A 13,226-nucleotide genomic window follows, 5' to 3' on the forward strand; every position below is an offset into this window, starting at 1 on the left:
TCACATCCTTTAAAATCAATTCAAGCATTTTCTCTACTACAGACACCAAACTGGCAAGTCTTTAGTTCTGTGGTTTCTCTCTCCTTCCCCAATACAGTGCAGTGACATTTGCTATTTATCAGTCTGCAGGGAAGCCTTTCAGAAAATATTTTGAAAGATAACCACCGAAGCATCTATTGTCTTGAAAACTACCTGCTCAGTAACCTAGAATGTAGCTCATCAAGTCCAGGGATTCAATCCAATTAATTTTTTTTTAAGTATTGCCTCTTTATTAATTCCAATTTATTTGAGTTCCTCATTTTCACAAGTCCCTCAGTTTCCTAGTATTTCTGGGAGATTTTTTGTCTTTTATTCCATGAAGGCAAACCCTTAGTAATTGTTTAGTTTCTCTGCCATTTCCCAATCCTCCATTATAAATGCACCTGTCTCAGCCTGTAATAGATCCACATATGTCCTTACAAATTTTTTTTTATAGTTTTCTTGCTCCCTCACTTCTTAAATACTGAAATATGTAAGATCTTGAGGAGACTTGGTAGGGTGGATACCAAGAAATGTTTCCTCTTATGCAGCAGACTAAAACTAAGGAGATAGTTTAACTCTGGAGAGGTCTCCCTTTTAAGATGAGATAAGATAAAACATTTTCTCTCTGAAGATTGTTAGTCTGGAATTCGCTTCCCAGAAGTTTTAAATTTATATTTTAAGTATGCTAAATTTATTCAAAGCTGAGTCAGTTAGATATTTGATAGACAAGGTACTCATTGGATAGATAACTGGAGCTAAGACCATAACAGGTCAGCTGTGATCATATTGAATGTTGGAGAGGCTTGAAAGGCTAAATAAGAGTACAGAATTTCAGAGCAGAATTCAGCCATTCGAGCCTCCTCTGCCATTCACTAAGATCATAGCTGATCTCTAGCATTCAAATACAACACTTTGATCTATTCCAATAACCTTTGATCGATTTCTTGGTTCATGGACTATTGGCATCCTTGGCTAGACCAGTGTTTATTAGCTGTCCCTAATTGCTCTGGAGATGATGATGGTGAGTTGCCTTCTTGAATCATTGCAGTTTTTAGGGTGCAGAGACAGTCACAATACTGTGACAAAAGGACTTGCAGAATTTTGACTTGGCGACAATGAATGAACTTCGATTTAGTTCCAAGGCTAGAAGGTCCATGGCTTGGCCAGAAACTTGCAACTGGTGGGATTACCGTGCTTCATTGCCTTGTGTCCTTCTGAGTGGTGGAGCTCGAGGATTTGGAAGGCTCTTGGAATGGAGCTCTGCTGTGTCACTGCAGTGTGTCTTGTAGATGTTATACATTGCATCATGACAGCAATGATATTGAAGGGAGTCAATGTTGATGGTCGTGGATGAGGTGCTAATCTAACAGACTGTTTTGTCGTGGATGGTGAAAAACCTCTTGGATATTGTTGGAGCTGAACCTATTGAGACAGATGGAAAATATTCCATCACACTCCAGACTTGTACCTTGTAGATGGTGGTTGGGCTTTATGGAGACAGGAGGTGATTTACTCTCTGCAGAATGTCTAGCATCTAACCCATTGTTGTACCCTCAGTATTTGTATGGCTCGACCATTCAGTTTCTGTTCAGTGGTAAGCCCCCAAAATGGTGATAATGGGAATATCATTGTCGAAATGCCATTGAGTGTCAAGGAGCTATGGTGAGATTCTTTCTTGTTGAATAAGGTCACTGCCTGGCACTTGATTGGCACAATTGTTACTTGCCAGTTCTCAGCCAAATGTGGTATTGTTCAGATCTTACTGCAAATGGACACAGGCTGCTTTAGTATCTAAGAAGTCTCGAATGTCACTGAAAATTGTGCAATCATCAGCAAACAACTCCACTTCTGAAGTTATGATCTTTTAATGTATTTCCCAAACTTCATAGCCTATCTGTCCCTCATACTGTTATAGTTTTTTTTTGTTCAGATTTCAGATATTCATTTCACGATGAACCTTATCGGAGTTTCCAACTTAAAGCTTTTATCATATTATGGCGGCTGTTTCCTAATTGTTCATTTATGGTAAAATTATTAATTAAACCTTTCTCATTGCCAAGTAGTAAATCTAAATTAACCCAATCACTGGTTGATTGTTCAACAGACTGCTCCAGAAATCCATCTCGTACACTCTTTAGGGACCCGTCCTCCACTATATTTGTGCAAGTTAGGCTTATTCAGTCTATGTATAAATTGAAGCCACACATTATTACTGCATTAACCATGTTACAAGAAGATTTAATTTCCTGATTCATACTGTACCTAACATTACTGGGACATTTTGTCTCTTGTTTCTTAGCTCTACCTAAACTGTTTCTACATATCGATCCTTCAATCAAAGATTCTCTCTTATCATTCTACTGATCTTACCCTTTATTAACAGCATCACTCTATTTCTTTTTTCCCTGTGTCTAACCTTCCTAAATGGTGAATATCCCTGAATATTTAGTTTCTAATCCTGGTCATCCTATAACCATACTTCCATAATGGCATTTAAATCATACTCATTTTCCTCAATTTGTACCATCAAATCATCTACCTCGCCATCCTCTGCCAATCTAATTTGAGCCCTCCCGAACAGAAGTAGCTAGTAACCATGGGACTTGTTGGTCCCAAACCTGCAAAGATTCAACCCGTTTATTTAGTACAGTCTCACATGCCCCGGGACTGATCAATGCCCCAGAAATCCAATGCCATCCTCCTGCATCACTTCTTCAAAGGGCTGAATGGCCTACTCCTGTACCAATTTTCTATGTTACCCACTCAAGCTTCACTGTCAAGCCACATAGTAGTGTACGAATAGTTGCATGATGTAATGAAGTTTCCTGAAGAAGGGCTTATGCCCGAAACGTCGATTCTCCTGCTCCTTGGATGCTGCCTGACCTGCTGCGCTTCTCCAGTAACACATTTTTCAGCTCTGATGTAATGAAGTTGTTGGATAACCGCGGCCATCAATTAATGTACAACAGACTTATAAATAACTTGAGTGAAACCGAAGGGACTTGACCTCCACTACCCTACATGAAAGTCTTCTATTAATTGGCTGCTCTTTCTATGAAGAACAATTTCCTAATACCAATTCTGGATTTGACTTTAAACCTTCTAAAATTGATATTTGACTTCTGGGTATTGTTATTCATAACCAAGGAGAAAATGGAAAATTGAAAGATCTGGGCCAAGTGTTCCTGGAATGCAGCAGAAGTGTCTTTGTGTATTGGATGTAACTAAGCCAGAGAATTAATAGCGGTTAGCCCTCTGCCTTTGGCAATTGCTTTATCTTAATATTCCTCCCCAAAGTAAGGGAATTAAAGTAAATTTTTGTTTTGAAGTTTTAAGAAATTTATCTCAGTTTGACATTGCAAGAATTGCAAACCCTTTTAGACTTACCTGTGAGTGTCTCAGGTTGAACGATTAATCTCTTAGGCACTGCTGCTGGTAACCAAGAGGAATGCACTTTTGTCTGGTTCATGTTTATGCACCTCTGTGGTCTGGATTCTCAATAACCGGTTTGTATTTATATAGCACCTTTCACAATTTAAAACATACCAAGGAACTTTTATTAAAAAAATTTTTGCACTAAGCTGCATAAGGAGATATTGGGAAAGATGGACATGGTGAGTATTTTAAAAGAGGACGTAGAGAAGTCTAAGTTGGGAATTCATGAACATAGGCCAATTTCAGCTACAGGTATCCTCCCAAATGTGGTGTACCTTAAATTGAGAATGCTGAAATTATCAAATGCGGAGTTAGCAAGTAAATGTATGATGATTTCTGCAATAGGAGAGACTGAGGTTAGTGATTTTGTGGAATTGGAAAAAAATGCTAATGATGCAGATATGCAGTCAGAAGTTCATTACAAAATCAACTATGTCACTAAAATTGCAAGCCATTTCCTTTAAATGAGGATGGTTTCCAGGTGCAGAGTTGAGCTAGTGGCCAAGGAACAGAGTTTGCAATATGGATCAAAGATAATAGCTTTGGTAGTTCTTGATATAGGGTTTGCAAACTGACAGTTTAAAAATAATAGAGGTGTTGAGGCAGGTGGTGTAGAGAAAGCTGGGTATCAGCAGTGTACATTTGGTTACATGCTGTGACTTATGAATTGTTGGTAAGTGGCAGCATATAGACGAGCAATAAGATGGAGCCAACATACATATGAAAGTGTAACCTCAGAGCAGCAGTATGCCATAAGGCCTCTCTAGCCTGCTCTGCCATTGAATAAAATCATGGCTGAGCTGATGGGGACCTTGGTTGCGTATTCCCACCAGTCACCACTTAAGAATCTATCTGCCTGTATCTTGTACGTATTCAGGATCTTGCTTCCATCACTCTAGGAAAGGGAGTTCCAAAAGTATATGGCATTAGAGAAAATATTCCTTCTCATTTCTGTCTTAAATGGAAGATCCCTTATTTGTAAACTCTATGCCTAGTTCTAAGCTCACTCACAAAGGGAAACCTATCTTCAGAACCACCCTGTCAAGCCTCCCCAGAAACTTATATTTCAATAAAAGCACCTCTTATTCTTAAAACAACTTTCCAAAACCATACATTTGGCCAGCTTTTTATGCTACCCCCACCCTCAATAAAAGCTTAGAGCTTTTTGTTTTCTCCTCAGTTTCAAGTACTTTGAAATTTCTTTTCCCTACATTAAAGGTGCCATAGAAGTGCAAATTATTGTTGAGATTCTGTTGAATTTATTATTTTTTGGTATTTCCAAGTAGCAGTTCTTCTGAAAGAGAACTGTCAATATCTGGCCTGTTGTTTCAGAAGCATTGTTCTGGAAACTACTACACTGCAGTTATTGACTTGAATGACTAATCATTTTTGCTTTTGTACAGCTGAGTCCTGTAAGTTGGGATGTTGTAAGCTTATGTTGTATAAAGCCCAAAGAAAACTCACGTCAGCAATGTGTTTCTATCCTCATGCCAAGAAACACTTTAACCAAAGGCTTAACCAAATGAATGGGATCAGACTCTGAGTTTATGTTATTTAAACATTTTTTAAAACACTATTAAACATTACCTTCACATCATTTGAAAAAAAACACAATGATAGATATATTCAGCAAGTCTGGCATCATCTATGGAGAAACAACATTAAAGTTTCATGTCAATGGCCTTTCAACAGAAGTTCAAAGGCCTCAACTCTATTAATGTCTTTATAGATGCAATAGGACCTGCTGAGAACTGTCATTGAAATGGAATAGCATCATTATTATCTGGCTCTTGAATCACCCTTGAGTATTTCCAACATTTTATGTTTTCCTTTTTGGATTTCCAGCACTTACAGTACTTTTGTTTGCCTTTAGTCTTGATAGGTTTTCTCTCTCTGTAATTGCCATGTGTTATTATCCCGGTAGAAGCTACTTCCTGGGGGCAATCTGGCTTGATATATTTTCATATATTCCATTAATTACATGGTGGTTAGTCACTGAAACATAATGGTAGAAGAGGTTTATTAATAAAATAATTTATTTTACAAAACTAGCTTGTTTTCAAGCTATCTAAATATAGAAGATACTTACTGAGATCTAAAATACGAAGCAAAATAAGTTTTCAACCTGTTTCCCAACACTGTCCATTACAGAGATTCAAGTGCAGAGTAGTAACACGCCTATCTCAATTCCTTAGGGTTCCATATAACTGACTCATGATAGTTTCATTGCTGCAGACTGTGGAGACAATTCAAAATCTGCCAACTCGACCCTTTTCACAAATCTGAGAACCTAAATTTTCTTTGCTGTAATAACCTGCAGATTTCTAACCAAGCTATCCTGGCTTTGAAGTTTCACAAACTAAACCCTTCCACTTGTTAAATGACTTGTTAATTGAATCCTTTTAGGATAAATTTAACTTAGTTCTGGTGTCATCTGAACTGAACTGAATACTTGCTGAAATCTAGATTCTTCTGGAAAAAAAACAAAGCTAATAGTCTTGCACGTTTACCCTACTTATGATAAACACAACAGTATAAGCATCATTCTGTTAATACCACAGGCTTTTACAGTCACTTGTCTTCTGAGAATCAGCTGGATTTAATCACTATTCCTAGAGGACATTTTTTTAAGCAAAATGAAAACCCTGCAAAGAAATAATGCCTCTGTTTTAAAATTGAAATTCAAAATCATGATATCAATACATGTATATTATGTATGTTTCATCACACAAGAATATTGATATTTGTTAAAGTGAAATGTAATGACCTTAGAGATGCCAGTCTTAGCCATATAGCATTGAAAGTTTTGTGCTTTCCTCCATAGAGAGAGAACATTCATCTGAACCAGTATCAAAGTATCTATAAAATAAGAGGTAACAGGCAAAACATAAAGCAAAGTCAGTTCAAGATTAAATCTACAGGCAAGTGGAGGAGAACTCATAATGAATTTCCTGTTTGATGGCTGTTTAAAAGAAGAAACGTGGCATGAAGTAGATGCAAGCAGGGTAACCCTCTATATGATTCCATGGGATATTCCCTAGATGATTATTGGTGCAAGACAAACAAATGAATTCAAGTTTGATCATTGCTATCTCTGCATATACCAACTTTATGTTGGACTGTAACTAGAGATGTCATTGCAGTTCTTCATTTGCTTCTTGAATCACCTCTCTGAATGTAGTTGTTGCCTGTTAGGTGCAATAGTGCTATGACGAAAGGTGTGAGATTGAAAATACATAACATATATTTACATGAAAGAGATTTTAAAATAGTGACATTTGAGTGTTAGTTACTTATGTGAAGGGGTTTTCTTGAAAAAAAATCCATGTCTTGACAGTCTTTCTCGAACAGTGCCCTAATCCAGTATCTCTTGGAGAGGAGGAAGCCCCTGCAGTGTGAATAAAAAAAAGGTTTGTACTGAGGTGATTTATGACAGATGACCCTTCCTTGTTTTTGATTCAGGATAAGCAAGAATTTATTTAAACTTAGGAAACCCCGAGGTTGAAAGTTTTTAGAACAGTTCAGACAAAATATAATTGGGGTCAGTGTAAGTATAGTCTGATTTTTTTTTTCAGAGTCATTAAGGAAATAAGTTATCTCGATAGAAAAGTTTAGTTTATGCAACTTCCAGACTATGAATGTTTGGTTAGAAATCTGCAGGTTATTAACTGCTGTGAAAGTATCAATTCTCAGCTTTGCGAGTATTCATTTAAGAAGACTTCACAGTTCACAGGACAGAAACTGGGGCAAATCTGTACGATTGAACTTAGCATTTTGACTTAGAAATACAATCTCATTGGATTTAAATTGCTGTAAAGCCAGATTTCATTTTGGGATTTGATTTAGATTAGATTAGATTAGATTACTTAGTGTGGAAACAGGCCATTCGGCCCAACAAGTTCACACCGACCCGCCGAAGCGCAACCCACCCAGACCCATTCCGCTACATTTACCTCTTCACCTAACACTACAGGCAATTTAGCATGGTCAATTCACCTAACCTGCACATATTTGGATTGTGGGAGGAAACCGGAGCACCCAGAGGAAACCCACACAGACACGGGGAGAATGTGCAAACTCCACACAGAGAGTCGCCAGAGGCGGGAATTGAACCCAGGTCTCTGGCGCTGAGAGGCAGCAGTGCTAACCCACCGTGCCGCCCACATTTGTCCAGTAGTAACATCAAATAGAATCATAACAATGCCTGATAGCATCTTGACAGCTAATGTTGATTAGAGTACACTGCCCATTGACCATCTAGAGTGTTTTCTTTTATGCTGTCCTACTGGAAACATAACATACTATGAATGGCATACTTCTGAAGCGGCATCCAACATTATTGTTGTGCATTTTATAATTTAGATCCATACAGAGATGACACCACTGCTCTATTTGTGTAACAGGTTTATAGTTTTTTATTCACACTGCGTTTAAAATGTCTATTTCATACTTTTATCGCTGACTTTCAGCTCTTTCTACAACATTGTTTACTCCTCCCTGAGGTCACACACAAATTTAGTAAATCAAGCGCATTGAAAATCAATAATAAACAGGCTCACATAATCAAACGTAGAAAATTGAACACATAATTATGTACAATCAGGCATTCTGCTATCACCTTAGTGAATTTTGAGAAGATTTGTAGCCCAGGTTGAGGTTCTGGATGTAGGTTTGCTCGCTGAGCTGGAAGGTTCATTTACAGATGTTTCATCACCCTACTAGGTAAAATCTACAGTGGGCATCTGGGCAAAACACTGTTCAAGATTCCTGCTTTCTATTTATATATTTGGGTTTCTTTGGGTTGGTGATGTCATTTCCTGTGGTGATGTCATTTCCTGTTCTTTTTTCTCAGGGGGTGGTAGATGGGGTCTAACTCGGTGTTTGTTGATAGAGTTCTGTTTGGAATGCCATGCTTCTAGGAATTCTTGTGCATCTGTTTGGCCAAACAGAGACACACACGAGAATTCCTAGAAGCATTGCATTCCAACCGGAACTCTATCAGCAATCACATTGAGTTAGACCCCATCTACCATCCCCTGAGAAAAAGAACAGGAAATGACCTCACCAACCCAAAGAAACCCAAACATATAAATAGAAATCAGGGATCATGAACAGCGCTTCTCCTGGAGGCCTACTGAAGATGTTACCTATTAGGTGATGAAATGTCTGGAAATGACCCTTTCAGCTCAGTGAGCAAACCTACATCCAGAACCTATCTTAGTGGTGCTTTGATGATCTGTTGTGATAATCTTTGGAAATTTGAGTTTCCACAGGCATTAATTATTTAGCAAATTGTAGTCTGGTCACTTGTCTACAGCATTGCACATGAGATTCCTAATGACTGGGGTACAAACCAGCTTTTATGCAGCTGGCTCAACAGTTTCTCTTTCCCATATCAATCCTAATCCCTTAAAAACAACATAACTTAAAAGGTCAGTAATAAGAAAGCAAATAAAAAGAAAAAATTGTTCTGAAATAGATTCACCTTTACATCTGTACATTTCCATAACTGAACCATAACAAACAAGTATGCAGGCTTTTGTACAAGAACAGCATTTCCCTGTGACTCAAAGAACTTAGGTTTAAGCTCCACTCCAGACATTTAAGGAGAAAAATCTCCACTGACACTTCAGTGCAACATTTCTTTCCTCCAAAACTTGGTGTCCTGATACTGACACTTACTGACATTGACGTAACCAACATGTCAGCACAGGATCACAAACATGTATTTATGCTGATTATATTGTCTTAATATCTCAGACAAAATCTTTTCAGTATATGGAAGCCACATTTTTATCATTATTAAGGTCAGTATTTGTTATCCATCCCTGATAATTTCAGAGAAGGAGGCAGTGAATACAAAAGAGTTGTGTATTAGACTACTTACAGAGTGCAGTTAAGAATCACCACCTCCTTCTCTGAAATTATCAGAGATGGATAACAAATACTAGCCTTAATAATGATACGAATGTGGTGCATTAATTTTAAAAAAGCTATTAGGGGCTTACTGAGTAGTTAATTGTTTATTCATTAATGATCATTTATTAGCTTGGTGATTAAGTCATCCTTGATTTTTTTTTCTGATATAATTCTTCCTTATATCAAGGATGTGTTTTGAGATTGAGTACCGTGCAAACTGCTTACTAATGATGAACCACTCTCTCTCAGGTTTTGTGGGGAATGTTTGCAACCCTGCCTCCAAGTGGTATCACCTCTCTGCCCACTTTGCCGCATGCCATTTGATCCAAAGAAAGTGGAAAAGGCCTCTAATGTGGAGAAACAGCTCTCTTCCTATAAGGCTCCCTGTCGAGGATGCAATAAAAAGGTACATTAAAGCACCCTACTTATTTAGTACATTAAACTGTTTTCTAAAGTGATATCCATGAATGATATCCATATGTATTTATTATATGTTGAGATTCTAAAACAGTTTATTGTCATATTGTATAGAAAATAATCCTCTGATTTATTTACAAAATTGAAATCATCCATTATTTCGGGCACTTTTAGCAATTGTTGACATGTCATTAAAATTACTTTCTGTTGATCAAGGAACTATTGGATCAGACAACATTATCATTCTGTTGCTTTGTTGCATTGTGCATTTAGTGTACTAGTCTGATGTTTCATTTATTGTATGATGTTGTGATGGTGGAAATCCTCTGCTTTCCAAAAGCTTTAATGCTGTTCTTTTATCCCTCATTTGACACCTAACTCAGTTTTTACTTACGATTTTCAGCTTTTTAGGAATTTTTACATGCAGTGAAGCTGTGTAGCACAGGGAAGTGAAATTAAGCATGCTTTGTAAGTAGAAATGAGAAAATCGCAGTTACCAAATTGCAATATGGAAAATTTTATGACTAATGTTTGAGGAATCACACTAACTGCATATGCAGACATAAGGATGGAGGGCTAGGGGAGAGCTGTTTACAAAAATGCTTGATGGTGAAGAAAAGCCATGAGTAATATTCAACTTACAGAATGATGATCATCTATTGAGCAATTTTTGGTGGAAAGTGGTGCTCGATAATGCTTGAAATCTAGCCAAATGTAATGTAGGATGGTTAAACCATATTTACATCATGTTTGCTCGAGTTTGCATGTATTGGACTTTAAGAAGTGAATAAATGATTCAGAGTCGAAGAGATAAACATTTTGCTGGGGACAAGAACATTAAAGATAGATACAAGAGCAATAGTACAGATCATAAGCAACAGAAGTATGAAAGACCATATGCTAGATGGATGGGAGTTTGGAAGTACACTGTAAAGTGATTTGGTGAATATTTTAACCTAAGATAACCAAAGAAGTTGTCAGGTTGGAAAATGTAAGGGATTGTGTGTTAAAGGGGATAAGGAACTGGTCAGAGATGGCTTTGGCCATAACGAAGACTGCCATCTGGAAACCATGTAAGTTGGAAAGGTTAAAAGGTGACCAAAAATATGAGGACAAGAAAAAATGGTTTAGAGCAGATCATGAAATGAGAGGAGTAAGGATGAGGTGAGTTGTGCTGAAGATTTAGTTCCCCAAGGTGAGGAGCCTTTTTGTAGAGAGGCCGAGGGAGAATATCTTGGGAGCAACTTTGGATGGAGTTGGATTCTAATTTAAGTTTACAATGTGCTTTATGAAGCTCAGAATACTGCATTATTTGATTGTTATTGCTCAAGAATGTTTTTTTTTGTTATCAGAACAGCAATAGGTTTCTCTCCATCTTTCAGGTAGGTAGAGAAAGCACTAGGAGAGATGATAAATTTTGTGATTCTTTTAATAATTAACTGAATTTTGCCAGGGTCTTCTATCTATAGCCACATAGTGAAATTGTCTTTTGGTTGCTTGTCCTTCGGTCCGGATGGATGTGTTATCAAGCCTCTTGTTGTTTGTTATGTAGTTGAATTTCAGTTAAGTGGCAGATGTAATTGCATGGAACCTATATGCAGTCAAAATTTGCAGAATTTTGGTTCAAGGCAGCAGCTCACCACCACTTTCTCAACGGCAACAAGAGACGGGCAATAAAGTGCTGGCTAACTAGTGATGGCTATGTCCCATGAGTGAATAAAACAAAACACGTTTCCACTGAGCGACATGTTCTGTCAGATTTTCATCCAAATCTTAATGAGGAGCCACTGTCCAATCCATAATGCCTAATGAATGTGAAAAAATATGAATTATTTGAAATTTTTCAGATGCATGAAATATAAAATGTGTCTTCACTAGGTGACTCTGGTAAAAATGCGAGCTCATATTTCCTCCTGCAATAAAGTTCAGGAGCAGATGGATAACTGCCCAAAGTTTGTTCCGGTTGTTCCTACCACACAGCCCATTCCCAGGTAAGGAACCTGCATGTAACCTAGACATAGATTTTTGAAAATGACCCATTAAAGTTTACAAAATTGCATAATACCCCAGGTCAGTTTAGAAAAACTGTATTTGACGATAAAATCTCGAGCATCAATGATCACTGTAATTCATTTATCATATTAGGTTTGAGCCATAATATCATATTTGTTTTTCAAGTATTTGTCAGGTGGTACAGAACTTGATTATTCCTGGAAAGAAAATGTTTCTTGGAATCTCTATCTTGCAGTCATCTGGACAATTCACAAGAATACTTCTTCAAGAGGAAACCACCATTTATTATGCATGAGGGGAGAGCACTAATACGTTAACAAGTGGACTCAGTCAGCACTATCCTCCTCATGCACACATACTACACATGTTTCGAACCCCCCCCCCCCCAAAAAACTATGCCACTTCCCACCCTCTGGTTCATTTCTCAAAAAAAATGCTTCGACCAATCTGAATCAACCGGCCTTGTTTAAAATGTAAACAAAGCTTGGCTGTTAACTGTTAGTCATCAATAACTGGTGTATTTTCCTTGCCAACACCTATACCAATCAGATTTTACTTGCTGATCAATCAATACTCTCCTCTCATACAGTATAAATCTTGTTTCCTTTAACACCCATTGTCTTGATGAATTCAAGATCAAAAGCTTTGACAAAGTGTGTCCTTTTTTTTCAGCAGTATTCAAGTTTTGTACTACCAAGCAACTACTTTTCAGTAAATGGATGATAAACATGCATACCAGATTACAGGTAATTGTGATGAAAGAAGAAAAAACTACAGTTGCACTCATAAAATTATTAGATAATTTAATCTCAAATAGAATTTGAAGTAATTAGATTTCAAAATCCATCACAGTATTTTGGTGTGAACTTGAATGGGTAGATGAACTAATGGTTTACTCTTGCCTTGAATGTGATGGTGTAATTTTCTACAAGTAGTCCACTTGGAGAATCCACTAACATAAAATAAATGCACATGCTTCTTCTTTATCCTACTGACAGATTCTAAATCATGTGTTGCAGCTGGTACAAAGCAACAAAGACATTTGTCACAGTAACTAAGATGTTACCTGTCAGCCTTTGTGACCAGCAACTGAGAACAATTAAATTCTGCTTTTAGCTAATGTCATCATTACAGCTATTCCAATTGGATTATTCCAAAACATTTTTTAAAATTCTTCTTGCTGTCCTTGTTGATTTTCCATTAGAGTGAGCATTACGAAAGTAATTTGCCTTTTCATACTTTCTTTAACATATCAAAATATCCCAAAGTTCCAGTTGACCTAATAATCTAGTCCTAAGATGTGATGGGAAATCCTTGAGAGAGAGAATTGAAAATAAAGTTGCTGCCAAATGTTGAGGTATCTTTTTAGAGGGAGAGATGTACAATATTTAAATTGAAGAAATTTGTGAAGAACTTGCCTG

General features: G+C 37.2%; 1 protein-coding gene across 1 annotated transcript in view; it reads left to right on the plus strand.

The window, feature by feature from the left end:
- The window catches only part of LOC132823916 (E3 ubiquitin-protein ligase RNF166), a 55,585-nt gene that overhangs the window by 29,277 nt on the left and 13,082 nt on the right, over positions 1-13,226 (plus strand). Inside the window, exons 2-3 of the mRNA XM_060838032.1 lie at positions 9,625-9,781; positions 11,671-11,783. Coding sequence (XP_060694015.1) covers positions 9,625-9,781; positions 11,671-11,783 — 270 coding nt within the window. The remainder of the gene's footprint in view (positions 1-9,624; positions 9,782-11,670; positions 11,784-13,226) is intronic.

The sequence above is a fragment of the Hemiscyllium ocellatum genome, chromosome 17 (assembly GCF_020745735.1).
Source record: "Hemiscyllium ocellatum isolate sHemOce1 chromosome 17, sHemOce1.pat.X.cur, whole genome shotgun sequence".
NCBI classification, from domain to species: Eukaryota; Metazoa; Chordata; class Chondrichthyes; order Orectolobiformes; family Hemiscylliidae; genus Hemiscyllium; species Hemiscyllium ocellatum.